A 17,764-nucleotide genomic window follows, 5' to 3' on the forward strand; every position below is an offset into this window, starting at 1 on the left:
CATGCTTTTTGGTTTTATTTTCTCTGAAGCTTCACCGCAGTAGAACAATCAAAGCCCTCCATCAATTCTGACCTTTCCAACCTTGAGAAAGCAGCCTCTCCTTTTGGAAACAGACATAAATGATAGCAGCAAAAAAGAGAGAGGAGAATCACAAGGCCAGCAGTGTCCAAAAGAACATAAAAGCTTAATGAGTGTTATTGTAATATCGCTGGCTAATAGGACAGCTGACCCCACTGCCTTGAAACAGCCCACTCAGCACTTTAAAAACACATTGTACCAACAATCGGAGGCTAAAAGGATGACTGAATCTTCTGGTTTGGAAACAGCCTATTCGGCAGTTCACAACACAGTCTGTCAGATACAATAGACAGTGGGCTTAACTGTGCATCAAATTATGCCAGAAGCTGTGCGCAGGGTACAATCACCCAATTCTGGGAGCTTGGCTAGCGCAGTGTCTTCTGTCATCAGGCTACATGACAAAGGCTGTCAAGAAAATGTCTCATTTGTTCATCTTTCATCACATGCAGTCTGCTGTATTTTTCCTGCATTGTTTCCACCTTAATGCTTACCTTGCATGAATTCTGGGCCCGACTTCCAGTTTTCCTTTCAGTGAAGCTGCGTCTGTGAGAGTTAGCAGTATGTTACAAGTGTTTTCTCCTGTCTTTTTCCTTTCTTTTTTGGAAAATAAATGACGTACGAACATAGCCTACATAATCTCTATAAACAGATATCTGCATATGCATTGATCTACATGATATATCTGCATGGATGCAGAATCTGTAGAACAAGAGTTTGATGTCGGAAACGTTCTGGTTTTCCTTTGTAGTCCGAGTTGTACCATATTGACCAATCGCATTGGAGTGGGCTTTGGTTTCATGCAGGTAAAGGTGTAGGTCTAGGTGGGGAGCAAAAAGGCGGAACGCATTGGCCGAAATTCAATCTCAGAAACCATCGGCTAGCCAGCTTTTTTATGTATTTCTGTTGATAGAGATTAGTCATCTCTCAACTCCATTCTCCTGTGTCAAGTTGCTAATCGGACCCGGCGCACAGAAGAGGAGGTCTTGGCCTGGATACCGTATCTGCTGGCTGCACAGGAACGCCCCAAAATATTGGCTGTTGCCCCCAGAGGCTAAATCGTCATCAGACCAATAGGCGATGTGTTCTGAGAGTGCATCACACCTCAAAGGAAATTTTGGCCAGTTTTGGAAATACCTATTTTTCCTATCAAGAGTTAGATGTTACATTGATACCACTCTCATGATTGTTCAGTAAAAAAAAAAGCCACCATCAGCAACCTGCTAACTTAGCTTAGCACAAAGACGTACGGTCATATCTCCCGTACCTGTAGCATACCGCTAACTCTCACAGCTGCCAGTTTAAGAAATGAAGTTGCACCCATAATTCACAGAAAGTTTTACGGGGCTATGAATAAGATGGATATATATTCAAATAATCAAAATCCTAGTATATCCAAGTATTCGCATTTTTGATGGCAGTTTTTTTTTCTCCTAACTTAGGCAGATCTATGACACACCAGCACTCACTTAAAACCCTCATTGTTACCACACACTGACACCAACACACACACGCTCACACACACACACACACACACACACACACACACACACACTCTCTCTCATTGTTTCTATTTCCCTCCGCTCTCCCACTCAGTTCCATCTTCATCTCAGTATGGGAGATGCGTGGTTGCGTTTTATCCTCAGGGCACACTGTTCCTCTGTTTCATTGGCTGCTGTTTTATTAGCCACAGGTGGCTTACCTGTCAGGTGAATCCTCCAATCGGCCCAGGGTCACCATGGAGACCAGTGATTTGGCTACGAGTGGGGGGGTTTAAGCAATTGGTGGTCCTTTTTTGGGATAAAATGGAGCAGCTTGATACAGGTTGCCATTTAATGTGAGATGCTGATTTTTGCTCTTAATTATTAGAGGGCTATTAGAAGGATGTTTGTCTTTTACCTTTAATTTTGATGAGGGGTTAACCATTGAATATAACCATTTCTAACTTTGGGAACGCACACATAGCGAGGTGCAGAACAGCGTGAGCTTCAATATAAGAACAAAAACAATAAACTGAAAGATACTGAAACGCTCCTTAAAGCTGAGAGGAACTGCAGAGTGTGGAGAAAATGAACTGTGGGTTCGTCAATATAAGTAATATGATCTATTATTGTGAAATTATCCTCACTCAGATCTCCTATAATATGAAGTTTTAACTTATACTGCATCTTCTTAATATTGATAACTTTAGACCACTTAAATAAAAAAAACGACCAGGCTGCAAATGGAGTCTGTTCACAGTTTAATTTTGCATGCCTGCCATATAACTCGGCCATGTGCCATTATTGCCACTTTAGCAGGTGAAAAGTCCAAGTGGCTCTCCAAAGTCCTCAGGGTCCAGATACTGCTGCTGGTTCTTTCAGGTAGTTTTCATTCTAGCTGTGTGATCAAGGACCGATTTAGACCCGCAACCACAGGGGAGCGCAATACGCTACCTGACAGGAAAGAAATCCAGCAGTGCTCCAGGGCCCGAGGACCAGATTTGAGGATCACTGGTCTTAAGCCTGCACATGTAATTGGCAGAGACATTGTAATAAGTAGGGATCATCTCTCCCTAATCTGTCACAGCCCACCACTTCCACTCACACTCTCTTTCATGCTCGGTTGCCGCTGCACCAGCCAGTTTGGTGAGCGTCTGAACAGACCCCCACATGCCCCCCGGTGGAGGTTTCTTGGATCATTCGCTTCAATGTGGTAACCAACAACACTATTCCAAATTAGCAAATTTAGAGCAAAATACCGTTCTCGTTAATACTCTGCCAGCGAGGTCCCTCTGAAATCACTAAATTGCTGGGTGTAGCCTTCTGCTAAATAAATTAAACAGGAAACAACTCATATGTGACATATTCCAGTGGCTTCACTCCTGGCAACAGTGATAAATTAAATTGGAACTTTTAGGTGAGCAGTCAGGCGAGACCGAACCACATTAAAAGGAGTGTCACATTACCCTCACACCAATAAATGCATTTACCCATTTGGGTTTTCTAATTCATTTTTTCCTAATCTGATTGTTGCTACTCCACCTTGTCCACCAGGAGCTAGAATGCTGTTGTCTCTGTGTTTCTTCCTAAAACAAGTCCAACACAAATGTGACTTGAATTTATAAGCACAGTGTGGGACACCAGTGCCCTCTGGTGGTCTGAGCCTGGCTTTGAGTAGAGGACCAGTTCACCCTACAGCTGGTTACATGTGCTTCTGAATCAAAATACTGCTGCCCTGGTGGCTTAGGGGTTTAAGGTGCATATAGTTATACAATTGCAATACTACCCCTGGTATTTTTTTGTAATTCACCATTTCTTCTTCAGCTTTCTCCTCCTCCTTTCTCTCCACCACTTCTTCTCTCTCTCTCTCTCTCTCTCTCTCTCTCTCTCTCTCTCTCTCTCTCTCTCTCTCTCTCTCTCTCTCTCTCTCTCCCCCCTCATTTCCTGTCAACTCTCCAAGGAAAGCATAAAAGGCCCAACAAAAATACAGTCTCTCAATGGATAAACCTTAACAGCAACATTTTATTTATTGTCACTGTCATAGTACAATGTCATTTATTTTTGGAAATATCTATTTACAGTTGCATAAATGTAGTGGTTAACATGGACTTAAACACATTGCATTATAATTTGCATAAGAAAGGCACTTTATGATGATAAAAGACACCACAAAGGATCAACATGTCACATGTGGTCACATGTTTTATTTGTGTTTCATACAGTTTGTTTCTTGAAGAATCAGAGGTTTGGAAGGGAAGACCTCCTTGTCTTGATTTTGTATAAAACGCTTTGGGGTATGGCTGTAGATTAAGGCACTGGACTAAAATGTTTACATAATGTTTGCTCCTTGTCAGGCAATTTCATGCTTATCCATTTATGGTGAATAACAAGCAGATTTGACCTCTGCACTGGCAACAGCATCACTGTATACTTTTTTAGAGGCTGAATAGCTCCACGTCGGTCAAATGGAGCTCAGACCTGGTGGGCGTCTCCTCTCACCAGCGATTACTCTGAGCAGCAACTTCTAGATCCATGATTCGCGGTAGTCGACCACTAGCACCACCTTCCAGGTAGCCAGGCTTCACTGCGGGAGTATCTGAGAGCCTCCTCTTGCTCTTGTTCAGGTCTGGATAGGAAGACAAATGACTTAATCAATTTCACGAGAGGGGGCGGGTGCCTCCGACTTCGTTAACAGATGGAGAAGCAGATCTGAATCCAAGCTAGCACATCAGATTCTTACCTGAGATTGCCAATAACATCTTGCGTCTGGCTCCAAAGGTGGAGATGCCCACTTCCTTCAGATCTTCATCAGACAGAGTGAGGAATGTCTGGTAGTCAATCTGGATGAGCACAGATAGCAGTTGCATCATGATGCTCATTCATGATGCATAACAAATTTTCCTGGGGGAAAGTAAGTGTGTGCTTGTTCGTGAACTGTATGTGTTTCGGGCTCTGAGGCAAGTTCCCCCACACAGCATGTTGCAGGTGTAAGTGATGAATAAATGTTTGCCTCAGAGAAGATTAATTTAGTCTCTACAGAAGTTTACCTCTTGTTGTTCAAACACATCAATGTATTTGATTAGGCCAAGTTGGCTGAGCAGCTCAGGCAGGTCATCCATCATTTGGGGGGAGGGACTCCTCTGACTGCAGGTTGACGCCCTCCTCGATGAGCATACGCTTTCAAAGTAGCTGCTGCTGCTCGGGAAGCTCTCCGCTAGACATCACAGGTCAAAGTCCAGAGGAAAAGGTTAAAGGTGGCAGAGAGAAAGGGACACGCTGTGTTCCAAATTGCATACTTTTTTTTTTTACAATTAGTATGTACTGTTGCATGCAGAATGCTGCATACAATTGGAATATACTTCTTCTTCATAACTTTGCACCTTGAACTTTGACCATTTGAAGGAGTGTGGGTCAGAATACCCAGAAAAGCATGCTGGCTTGCAAAATCTGACCAAATGCAGTAGGACATCCTGCTATTTTTTTGGCATACTGCATTTGACATGCTATCTTTTTCTGGCATACTAAATAGTATGCTAGTACGGGCATTGGTAACGCAGGGACTGTTTCGTCGAGCTTAAAAACACACATATGTCAGACTTACAGGGTTTGTCACTTCTGCTTCTGTTCATTGAGGACGCAAATGCAGGGAAGGAGGAGGTGGATGATGCGAAAGTAGACGGGGGTGAGGAGGGGGAAGAGGTGGATGAAGAGGCGGAAGAAGAGACAGGCAGGGATGAAGATGTGGATCCACGTCTATCCCTCCAGTTCTCACAGTTGCTCCCATTACACACCTTTCCCATCTGAGCAGCCCATGTCTAGAAGGAGACAGAAATTGTGTCACTATCCCCTTCTTTCATCTCTCTTCTCTTAGTCAGTGCTAGAGGTCATAAGAGAAATTGTTATAAGTGATCACATATTCTCTTGTGTGAGAGGGTTTCAGTGAACATAAGACATCATCCAAAGGTTTAGTCAGAAAGCTCACGCTCTCTCACTGGAAATTATCAATGTGGTGGGCCTAGCGCATGCTTCCTCCCAGCTGCCTGAGTCTCAGAAGATAAGTGAACTTATTAGAGGAATGCCTCTTGCCCTTATTAGCCTAAGTGAGTCTGCATCTACATCATTGGCTACAGAGCAGTCAGAGAGAAACCGTTCAGGAGGCTTTTAAAGAGCCGGAAAAACAGGCTGCTAAGGAGTGGCTGTGTTGACTGAGGCAATGGTATCAGACTCCAGGTAATTGAGCGTAGAAATTGGCAGTGCTTGCCCCACAGTGTGATAAATGCTCTAAACTGTTAGAGAGCAACACCAATAAATGAGGCTGTATTAGTGGGCCGCAATAGGGGTGCTTGTTTTACCACACTGCAACAAAAAACTGCTTTGGCCGCTCAAAAGAATTTAGCAAGTTCAGCAAAAGTATAGAAGTCAAGTCTCAATTAACAATCAAAATGAACCATGCTAAGTTGGAAGCCCGTTTTATTTGAGTTTGTTAAACCAGACATTAGGTTAGCTCATTTGTACCTGTTGCTGGTTATTGCTGATGCTCAGGTAGGGTTTGTAGCTGCGTCGGCTGATGTTGCGGAGCTCCTTGACCGCCTCGGCTGGCATGGACTTGGAGAAGCCGAGGCCACTCCACGTGTCTGTGGGCTTCTGGACCTCTGTGACCACAGGCTTCCTCTGCATGGCTGACATAACAAATACAAACACACACAGAAGGAAAATAAATACTTGAAATCTGAATTAACAGATTTGTTTTTGCTACTTGAGAACAGCTGACTCAAGCTCATCACCTCATGTGCTAGCTTACATATGCTGATTTACACACTCAGACATCAGGAGTGATATTAATATTAATTTTAGAGTCATGTTTCTGGCCACTCTGAACATGTAAATCTAATATTTACTCTTCTTTCAGCTGCTTTGCTGCTCCTGAAAGAAAGATCTATCTCGTTATCTGCTAAATTCGCCAGTTAGTCGCTAACACAGTGGGTTTAACAGAGCATTTAGCTAAAACAGCTGCCTGTTGAGTCTGGAAACAACAGTTGAGAGTTGAGAGTGAACTAAAATATTAAAGTTACAACAAAAAAAATGAGCTAAAAGATGCTTAACTGCTCCTTGGTGTTGATGGAAACTGCAGATTTGAGTAAAAATTCGCTGTGGGTTTGTCACTACGAGCATCATCTTTCACATTACACATACTCATTTGATTGTAACATAGAAATATGGATTATAGCAGCTTTTAGGAAGCATATTTGAATGAGCACACACTTTCAGAAAGCTGTGCTTACAAGCTGCATTGAGTAAAAAGAATTAGAATTTACACTGATACTTTTTGTAGCACACAACAATGCATATAGCCTCAGTCCACCCATCATGAAAATGCATTGCAGGTTGTCCATGTCTCCTCTGATAGTCTGAATTGGACAAGCTGGGTTCAGGTGTTGAATAATGAATCACGGACAGTGCCTCTCCTTGCCAACATGTGGCATACTTAATGAAACTCAAATTGCTGAGACTGAGACAGGCGGATACACACTCTCAAATGACAAACAAGTGACACTGGGCCTCTTCTGGCAGTAGAACAGGATCCATATGTAAATGTGTGATAAAAACTGTAGCAGCACTCCAAAGAGTGCAATATCAATGGGACCAATTATAACTGGTGGGTTGTTACTTGACTGGTATGTGTGTGTGTTTGTGAGTAAATGTCCCATTCATATACTGGCATATGGGTGTCTTAATGACAGGCAGAGGCAGATGGCCCATTCAAACTGCTAATTCATAATCCCATAAAGCAACACTGAGGGAATTTAGTACCATTTGGCTGCAGATCTTCCCAGTATCTTTCATTCTACATGATGGATGAGGTACTGTTTCCTGTGTGTGTGTGTGTGTGTGTGTGTGTGTGTGTGTGTGTGTGTGTGTGTGCGTGTGTGTGTGTGTGTGTGTGTGTGTGTGTGTGTGTGTGTGTGTGTGTGTGCGTACATGCGCGTGTGTGTGTGCGTACGTGCATGTGTGTACGTGCGTGTGTGTGTGTGTGTGCGTACGTGTGTTTGTGTTGTATGTGTGTGTGCGTGTGTGTGTGTGTGTGTGTGTGTGTGTGTGTGTGTGTGTGTGTGTGTGTGTGTGTGCGTGTGTGTGAGTTTGTGTACACATACTCTATTATAAATTTGGCACAGTGCAGCCTATAACCAGGTCCCCTTCATCAGTTGTCTTGGCAGTGAAATGGGCCCCCTCTATGTAAAGCCTGCCTCTGCCTGGGATATTAATGTGTAGCCTCCATAACATTTTTTAATAAACTAAATAGGTACCTTCATTCTGGATAATCACATGACATTAAATCATGTTTCTCAACAATATAACAGCTTGGTTGTATATAGGTGGCTGTTTAACAAGCAAAACAACAATATACAGTAAGAATGTTTGGGCGAAATCTCACTGCAAATGTGTTTTTAATATATCTATCTGCGGTATACAGCAACTATACAGTAGATCAATAAAGAAAAGAAATGCTAGGTTAGCAATGCCCTAATTGTTGCTGCAGAAGCCTGTGCAGAGCTTTTGAAACCACAGTAAGAAAGGAAAGAAAGAAATATTAAACATTTAGGAGCACTAACCTTTGTTTGCCAGTAGTTTCTTCCTCTCATAGTCATACTCCTACAACGCACAAACAGGAAATAGAAGGGGTAAATATTGCATGAAATTGAATTATTTCTTCTCTGGTTACTGAGCACAGGCGCGGAGTCGGGAGGGCTAACACTTCCTGCTGCTGTTGCGGTAAACTTGTTAATCCTCCGCTTTGAGAGTGAGAGATAACAAATAAGCAGGGTAGCAAGCAAAACAGAAATTGATTCTCAAAATCAATTGGGATCAGGAATGTGAAAATCAATAGGTTACATAACATTATGAATATGTAAAATGTTCCTGTTGTTCTACAGTTTGATTAAAGCGTTAAATCTTTTCTCCTCTGTCTCTTTCTCTCTCATACACCCTCCTCCTCTACAAGTCTTTCTCTCTAAAACCTTCAGTGTCAAAAGTCTCTCAGGGGTTCAAAAAGACTTGCTTGTCTTTCCACTGAGATTTAGTTATAGCCAAATAAGGTTGTATATTAGAAAAAAAAGAGACCTGCAATTCCTGTTTTTCCTCACCTCAGCCTGGGATGAGTCAGCGCAAACATCCTGAGCCAGCGTCACATCTCTCCTCAGGCTGTTCCTCCGCTCACTCCTCCCTCCCTCAGTCTCTGCATTCAGCAATCTGGCACATTCAGGACACACACACACACACACACACACACACACAGATGGAAAGACAAGGTTATGTTAAACTGTGATGACTATGTTCAACATTTGAGAGCTTATCAACACGTTCAACAGCAGCAATACTATAGCAGGGTTTTAAAGACAGTGTCATGAAGCTATATAATTATGGATTTTATTAAGGGAGAGCTGCTCCATAAAAACTGCACAGCAACATTTTTTATCCAGAGAACCACAAAAAGGACACAGAGACTCAGCGAAAAGGAAAATATAGATGTGGTCAACAAGGTTTCTCTAACTGAGTTTTCTGTGTTAGCAAGATTTCTATTCTCTCGACTGATCTGGCACATGCAGGTGTACGTGTGTGTGTGTGTGTGTGTGTGTGTGTGTGTGTGTGTGTGTGTATTAACCACGCTGTAGGCGGCAAAAATCTGGGACAAAACCTTCATCCCCACATAGATTAAATTTATTTTTAGCTTACTTGGTTTTTTGGTTTAAATTACACTGAGGTTAACACTAAGTCATTAGGACATTAATGTAAGCCAACACAATGACCTCACAAGTGACGAAAACACAGTGAATGCTCACCTGTAAGTTAGCGCCTGCCCTGTTGAATGGCGTCTGCCCTGGACGAACACCTTGGTAATTTCAGGACCCTGGAAACTCCCTCTCCGTCCCATCAATCCCACCCTGCTGATGCTGCTGGCTGCATCACACACCTCAGATGATGACATCACCCCCACCTTAGAGCTCTCATCCTCTGATTGGCCAGACTGGTCCTCATTTTCTAGGATCTGAAGGAGAAGAGAGAATTTGGTGCTTTGTGTTGATTTCTAGTGAGGTATTTCTATCAGGAAGGGTTTGTTTTGTACTGATAGCAGACTATATGAACAGTTTGACTATAAACAGTAACAAACCTTCTCCAGTGGCCGGCTGTCTGTTCCCTTCAGTCCTGTCCTCCCCTCATCAGTGTGAGTGCTGAGACCTGGTGGAGGTGAGCGGCGGGGCTTAGTACCAGTCAGCTGCTCGGGAGCTAGCACAGAGCCTGATCAACAAGAGGGGACATGAACAACTTTGTACTACTGAATAAAACAGGGACATATAAAAAAGACACAAGGTAAAACACAAGACACAAGTTTCCATCCAATGCATAATGTGAATGTGCGCATAAAACACAGCCTGAATAGAAACCCCAGAAATGGGGGGAAAACACTTAAGAGGTAAAATCATATAGATTTGGATTTAGAAATCGTTTTGTATGGATAAAGAGAGACTGCACAAAACAGTTATGATTACAGAATTCAAAATATATAATTATGTTGCACTTTTTAACACAGTAGCTTTCCAATTTCCATGACATTTTGGATGGAAACACACCTACAGAGATACATATACGTATGTCTGCTCACCCTGCTCAGAGAGACGAAGCTGCTGCAGCAACATGTTGAGCCAATAGTTGGTCAGCCCGCTGCCGGCTAACACGGGGTCAGGGGTCATCTCGGTTACCTTGGCAGTCTCACAGGAATCTAACCCGAGGAGCAAACGGCGGGCCTCATAAAGACAGGAGATGTTTCTTTCCAGACCTTTCACCACCACTGACTGATACACATACACCAATGCAGAGTTTTACATCAGAATTCAACCCAACACAGCATGGGGAGAGAAGTTTTGCATCCAAAATCAAAGTGAACATTTAATAGACATTTCTTATTTAATCTGGAGCGTATGAAAATCCACGAGCTCTTTAGTGTAGTCCTAGATTGAAAGTGAATTTAAAAAGATGAGCCGACCAGGCAACAAAACAACAAAATTACCATTTTTATTGTAGATGGCGGGGTGATTCTAACAAGAACAAAGCAGCAAAGCTACATTGACAAAGTTGTACCTTGCTGGTCTGTTTTACTTTGGGCTTGACACTAATGAAGACTCCGAGGTTTTGCATCATCTGCGCCAGTTTACAAGGATCTGCCTCCCCATCTTCACGCATGTCAAACATCAAACACACAGGCAGACAGTCCTAGATGTGCACACAAAGACACATATGCCACGCGGAATATTAAATAACAACAGATAAAGAAAACACAAGAAACAAGGATGAAAAATACATTTTGACATACACAAGCATAAAAAACTAAACAAACAAATGCACTTGCTACCTCTTAGGATTGTTCTTTACAACATGTCTACCCTAACAAAAACAAAACAGCTCACTGTACCATGAGCTGCTGCCGAGCCAGACACACTCCGTCAGCGCTGCCCTGGATGAGCAGTGACGGAGGGCCCTGAGGAGAACTGAGGTCTGGTAGGATGATCTGGGTCTGGGTCTGGTGCATGACGCTCAGGAAGTGAGCTCCGTTCTGCCCCAACAGGAAGAGATGCTGCTGGGAGGTGACATCCATCTGGCTGCTCACTATACCGCCTGTGACCTCTGACCCCAGCAGCAGCTCCATCAGGATGCAGGTCGCCTTCTGCCAGGTGATGATGTATAAATACACAAAATGATATTAAACATTAATTAAACCTTATTGTAATGTGTATAAACTGTAAACTAGGTTTCATATTTTGCTCGACACTAACCTTTACAGCAGCTGTGTTTCCCTGCAGGCCCCAGACGGTGCAGCAGCTTTCATAGAAGTTGGGTTGTGTCTGAGGATGAGGTGGCAAGGCCCTGAAGCTCACACTGACCCCGAAAGTCTGCACAACCTGCTGGATGAGTGGTGAGCCTGCATCTGGCAGAGGCTGGGGCACCAGGCTGACTGGGAGGTCAAAGGTCAAAGACAATGGCTGCAGGTCCTAAGACAAGGAAGATTGGATGGAAAAAGTGTGGTGAAGAGGAGGCACAGAGAGGAGGAATGAAATAAAGACGTGAGACAGAAATCTACGTGTCTTCTTCGTGCCAGCCATTCTATTAATTATTCTATTGATCGCTGTATCTTGGCAGGAGTGAAGAAATTAAGTTTTGAGACAAATACAAATCTATCCTGGGTCTTCTCTGTTCAGACTGTACATGGACCACTCACTCTTATCCTCCTCTTGGCTTCATCCACTCCTTCTATGGGTCCAGCGATGGAGACCTGGTTAATGTTTAAAAAACAAATGAATATTTAAATGAATTTGTTTTCTGTTTCCTTCAAAGCTGCAGTTAGTGGCTCGTGAAAATGCCGCATTAAAGATTGTTACCTGGTTGCTTTTCTCCCCTGTACCATTGTGTCGGTTGGAGTCGGGGAAATGGATGTGACAAGATGTGACCTCCATCACCTTTTTGATGTTTCCGCCACCTTTCCCGATCACGTGAGAGTGCTCTGTGTAGGCCACGTCCAACTTTAGAGTCACCTTGTTGACCTGGATTTTATATAAACAGCCATGTCATTTGTGCACATTACTTTTTTAGTACTTAGTCGTCTTCAGATGTCCATGGGGGCAGATTCAACATGAAAAAGATCCAGCCAGTATGCACGCCGCAGCTGCAAATTCTCACCCTCCTACAACTTAAATTTTATAGCAAAAATATTTTCAAAACAACTTCTTATATAAGGAAGCAGGAGCAAAGTAGAGCACATGTAAAATCACATCATCAAATTGTGAAATTCAAATGTCACAGCTCTTACCCTGGTTTCCAGAACTTCTAGTATCTGCTTTTTGGCTTCCAAAACATTGGCCCTCTTCCCTTCCACCTTCACATGTGGATCTAGATGGAAATACGAGTTCAGTTTAAGTTCTTTACATTTGAGTATGTCACGGTAAACATAGAACAAAGAAAACAGGAAGGTGACGAAACACAGAGCACTGATATGGTGTGACTGAAAATATCAAGAATTTGTCACCTTTCTTTGACTTGGCTCCAATCTTCAGCTTGGATGGCCATTTCACCTGAGTGTCAGTTTCTCTCATCACCTTTGGAAGCACAAACAATAGGAAAGGGTGAGAAAAAAAAGACGGAGCTTTCATTGTATGCCACAAATCACAGCACATACAATCAAAACACACACATAAATGCATCCAGACACACACACAGCAGATCTCGTCGACCTAAGAATACAATGCCTCATTTGCATTTCAAATACTGCAATTATCTCCTTCATAAAACTTGTAATCACTGGATGCAGAGTGTGGAACAAATGTTAAAATGAAGGCAGAGATGTGCTCACTGATTTGTGAGCTACATTAACCAGGAGGCTTTATGCACTGAGGACAGCAGCTACATTCTATTTTGGTTTATGAATAAAATGTTTCCTGATGTGGACTTACTCTCTCAAAAAACTCCTCTCCTGTCTCACCATCTCCATGCTTTGGAGCTGAAAGACACGTAGCAATCAAACATCAAAAAGGAAAGATAAAGATAAACACACATTTCAATATTCCTGCAGTGTGATTTGTCATGTTGTGTTGGTCCGCAGCACAACATTCCTCTGTTTACAACACAAGTGTTCAATATCAAGCATGTGTGTCAAGTCAACATTTAAATGTTGACTTGACTGAAATTTGCTAAGCGACTGGAACAAGAGGTTGCTGGGAACATAAACAATTTTAAAAGGCCATCGCTCCACAGTGACATTTACAGGGTACGGGGCTGGGGGGAGGCCCTGGAACGCGCCCCCCCCCCCTATCACTATGGGTTACGCTGGCCAGAGCTGAGGAATGGCAAGAGAACAGTGTGGGGTGGAGGGAGAAGGTGGTGGTTGGGGGGGCAACCACAAATTAGCCTAGAGACAGATAATCACATCAATGGCATTTGCTGACGCAAAGACCTCCCACTTGACCAAGAAATTAAATAACAACTGCAAGATCAAGAAGGAATGTGTAAAAAAAAAAAAAAAAAAGATTGCTCCTCGGCCTATCAGAATGCAGTCTGGCAGGTTATCACCTAAAGGGACGAGATACAGTATTTACTGCCTGGCTGACATTCCTTAAACAGCCACAAAAGCAAAGCCCCACATGCACACACATTAAAACAGCCTACAGTTATCTGAGCTGAATTCACTCCAGCTTTCCCATCAAGAGTCTGCGTGAGGGCAAACAGACAAACATAGGCCTCTATCTGCAGCAGTAGCACAAACAGAAAGAGTTTCCTCAGTAACACAGGGGAGGCATTTGTTATAAACCTGCCAAGCTGCGATAACTAACAGAGGCAGTTACCTCTGCTTCACCAACAGGAATGATAATAGCAAAAAATACTTCTAAATGTGTAAGCCATTTCAGGTCATAAATCACGATGATGCATCAACAGGAGTTAAGCGGATGGCAGTTATACTGATGGTGACAACAAGGACACAGCCAGCTGAAGGCCCTGACAGACACACAGGGTCAGGTAGATAGCTGTGAGGAATAGCACACAGGGAGGCCATGATAGGCATCCGAAAAAGCAGCTCATAGAGGAATGTGAGAATGAAGTTGATAACAATGTCAGTGGAAAACCATGGACATCTCAGCTCACTCACCATACAACATGTTCTCCAGCTTCTTCCTGTCGATCCTGAACCTCTCCTCCACCCACTCCGGGTCCAGACTCTTCCCTCTTGCATTCTCCTGCCCTGGCACAGAGCTTGCACCTTCCTCCTCTTCCTCATCCTCTTTTTCTTCCCCGTCACGTTGGGCCTCGCTGGGCTCAGGCTTTGCTGCTGAGCCGGGTTCTACGCTAGTTTCCAAGTCAGGCTGCTGGGGTGCTATGGTCGCTGGGACGGGAGAGCTCTCCTCGGTGGTGGTGGTGGCCATAGCAGGACTGAGCCTTCGTCAGTGTGTGTGTGAGGATGTGTGCATGTGTGTGACCAAGGAGACCAGCAGGGAGAGAGAATAAGGGGAGAGGGGCAAGAAACACCCCCTGTTTCTTTTCTTTAAATCCCCCGCCCCCTTCACTTAATTTAGTACACAAATCTAACTCTTTCTCTCTCTCTCTTCAAGCTGTTTGAGGCCTGAAGGTTTTACTGCTATGGCATCGCACTGCACAGATGTATGAAGAGACTTTACTCTAACACAGGCCATGTCTTCTCTATCTGAGGGGCTCCAGACCGACAAACAAAATCTACAACTTCAGCTGAGGCTCACTCTGCTCGGAACAAATCCTCTGTAATCCTCAATTCAACGTCCACAGATTATGTGGATAGATAGTCAAGACCTGTGCTAAGATGAGATACACATTTCACCCCCACAGACAAACACACTTCCTGAAAAAAATCCTCACAACAGCACACACAGCTAACTAAATAAACGGGTCATCCAGCTGGGTTTCACTGCACGTCTGTCCATGTCTGCCCTCCCTCCCCTTCCTCTGAATGAGAAGTACGAGGGCTTGAGATTCCAGAGGTCAGGGTGAAGGGAGTGGAGGGGTGTATCGCAGCAGCGAGTGTGTGGTGTTTGTGTGAAGTGGGAACTTTGCAACAATGCTTGTGATAAAAAACTTCCAGTCAGAGGTGGAAGAAAAAACTCTGTTACAAGTAAAAGTAAAAACAAGTAAAAACCTACTAAGTCAGCAAAATGTTCTTCAAGTAGCAAATGTAAAAGTACCTATTTGCAGAAAAATGTCCTCTGTGATATTTTTATTATAAATTTATTAGACTGCTAACGACGTAAGCGAGAGTTTTCTCATTTTCATTCAAAATGTGCTTAAGTCTGATGCACCTGTCACACATATTTACATGTACAGAGACTTTTCATCAAATTTCTCAACTCACAGACATCTGAAACGTGACAAGACACTGCTTTTCAGTTTCGGTTAATCTTAACAATGTGTAGTATTTTATATGTTTTTATGTAAACTCTTTATATGAAAAGTAATTAGTAACTATAGCTGTATAAAGTAGCATTCAATGAAAGTAGTGAAGTAGTATACAAATACCTCCTAATTGCACTTACAGAAAGTACTTACAGTTTTTCTCAATCGCTTTGGCACAATCGTCGAAATGACTTCTAAACTTTATTAAACTATATGACTATTAATATGAACATTATGCCAGTTGTTCACGTGACTATAGGCATTTATAATTGCCAAAATAATTTGCATTAATTTGTTATTGAATCATATTACTCTCAAATGCAACTATACACATGTTCATTGTGTAAATCCCTGCGCTAAATAGAGCGACCAACAATCACAATAAGCTGTCACACATATATTAGATAAGTAATAGTTATGTGGTATTGTTGTAAGAGTTGTCAGATGGATAGACTAAGGCTAGATGGGGAACAATTCAATTTCCTCACAATTTAGAGCAACCAAATGCAAATACTGTCCAATTTAGCTGACAGGTGAAACTCATAACCAATCAGTTCTCAAACACATTTACTGTATACTGCAAGGGTAAGACGGAATTTTACAGCTGTGGAATATGGAGCATGCAGGAGACAGACAGGGGCAAGAGCCTGCACGTGCAAGACGAAGGGGCGTGAGAGAGGGGGTGGTGTGGTGAGGGGAGAGGAAGAGGGAGAGGGAGACACAGAGGACAAGGAAGAGCCAGAGGAAGGCAAAGGCACAGAGAAACATCAAAAGAGATACAGGCAACAATATAGACCATGTAATCAACCATGGCCTAAGTTTGACAGAGGCTGGTCGGAGCGTGCAGCCTATGTTTTCTTCCTTGTACATATTGTACAGTAGTTCCTGATCATTTTGCTGTTGTATATCTTATTTTCCTGTACAAGCTTTCTTTATGTATTTGCAGTTGGCTGGTGTGTACACACAATGAGAAATAAATGTTTTGTTGAAAGTATAGTGTTTGCCATGGCTAACATCAATACTATTCAGCTACCCAAGTATACAATGCAGTTGGACAATATTACATGGTGGGTAACTATCACTTTCAGAGTACAATGTTTATTTGACAAGATGTCTTGTATTTTGACTGCCTTGGTCTAGGCAATGATTAAGGAACCTTTCTGTTTTGATGACAATGATTTATTCATTGATGGATTTATTTACATTTAAACATGAGTTAATTCTTTTGATTGTGTAATCACCTTTTGCAGGTCACATAGAGAGGTGTGCTAAATGTACCACGTGGTTCGATGATTGTACTTAGAGTTTTGACAATTGTAAGTTTGTTTCACTAAATGTGCCAAATAGATTGAGAAAAACTGTAAGTTAATGTTAGTTCCTTTCCACCACTGCCTTCAATAATACCCAGCTCCATTACTTTGTCTGCACTTACTGCCTTGAGACCCATTTATTTGTAAACAAGCAGGCAGCCAGAAAGTCCAATTACAGGGGGAGAAATGGTTTAAAAGTTACAAAAAAGAGCTAATGAGATTAAAAAAATTGCTTAGCACTTATTAAGTCCCCTCCCTGCTTTACATTTCCTAAACTTAAGAACTCGAGTACAGACTGAACCATGGTAACAAACTGCTCAATTAGTCAGGTCTAGTGGGACTCTGTTTCCAGCTCAACTCCATGTTTTCCGTATTGCCCAGAAAAATTTGGCCCCAGGCGAATCAGCAAATATGATTTGGCAGTGCAGAGATTTACAAACTACTGCAGGTTAGACTCATGCGCCCAAGGAGGATGGTAAGTGAAAGACAAAATCACTGTGTCACCATGGAAACTGGTCATGGAGTGAATTATTCCAAGTTTAATCTGACTTTACAACTGCAGATCTCCTCACAGCCCCCAGTTTAGCCCTGTCTGACAAGAAGAGTGTGTGTTTCCAGTAAGAGTCAGGGGGTGCGTCACTGTTTGAACCATGGGGTGAAAAGCCAAAGCGTCTCTCAGGGTGACTGATGAGCTGTGGGCGGTTTACTACGTAAATCAACCCCTGAACCCATGCATGAGTGAATCCTGTATTCATCTAGATAGATAGATAGATAGATAGATAGATAGATACCTTACCTTGATTTGTCCTTGGAGAAATTGTGTATAAGAGAGAAGTGCTATAGAAGCAAGAACTCTAGGAATTAATGCCAAAAAGTTGATTATTTTTTAATTAGGCACGTCATGAAGCCTGGTGGTCTCGATGCAGAAATTTGAAACAT

At 42.7% G+C, this 17,764-nt stretch overlaps 1 protein-coding gene across 1 annotated transcript; it reads right to left on the reverse strand.

Moving 5' to 3' along the window:
* Positions 1–3,577: 3,577 nt before the first annotated feature.
* bicc2 (bicaudal C homolog 2) lies at positions 3,578–14,784 on the reverse strand. The gene is made up of 19 exons (XM_031319717.2): positions 14,245–14,784; positions 13,055–13,101; positions 12,631–12,700; positions 12,415–12,494; positions 11,987–12,148; positions 11,827–11,880; positions 11,384–11,599; positions 11,023–11,274; positions 10,692–10,823; positions 10,216–10,405; positions 9,724–9,851; positions 9,395–9,600; positions 8,699–8,804; positions 8,168–8,207; positions 6,072–6,235; positions 5,158–5,371; positions 4,604–4,770; positions 4,297–4,396; positions 3,578–4,182 (listed from the first exon to the last, which is right to left on the reverse strand). The coding sequence occupies exons 1-19, from the start codon at positions 14,516–14,518 to the stop codon at positions 4,052–4,054; spliced, it is 2,733 nt and encodes a 910-aa protein (XP_031175577.1). The 5' UTR covers positions 14,519–14,784; the 3' UTR covers positions 3,578–4,051.
* Positions 14,785–17,764: the final 2,980 nt, after the last annotated feature.

Source organism: Sander lucioperca, chromosome 1 (genome assembly GCF_008315115.2).
Source record: "Sander lucioperca isolate FBNREF2018 chromosome 1, SLUC_FBN_1.2, whole genome shotgun sequence".
Taxonomy (NCBI): Eukaryota; Metazoa; Chordata; class Actinopteri; order Perciformes; family Percidae; genus Sander; species Sander lucioperca.

Excerpts from the sequence above, each read along its gene's own strand:
- bicc2 (XM_031319717.2), bottom strand. The coding sequence starts at position 14,518 with ATGGCCACCACCACCACCGAGGAGAGCTCTCCCGTCCCAGCGACCATA. Across the intron at positions 8,805-9,394 it reads GGGCAGGCGCTAACTTACAG|ATTGCTGAATGCAGAGACTG; the intron begins GTGAGCATTCAC and ends TGAATGTGCCAG. Across the intron at positions 5,372-6,071 it reads TCAGCAATAACCAGCAACAG|ACATGGGCTGCTCAGATGGG; the intron begins GTACAAATGAGC and ends GTCTCCTTCTAG.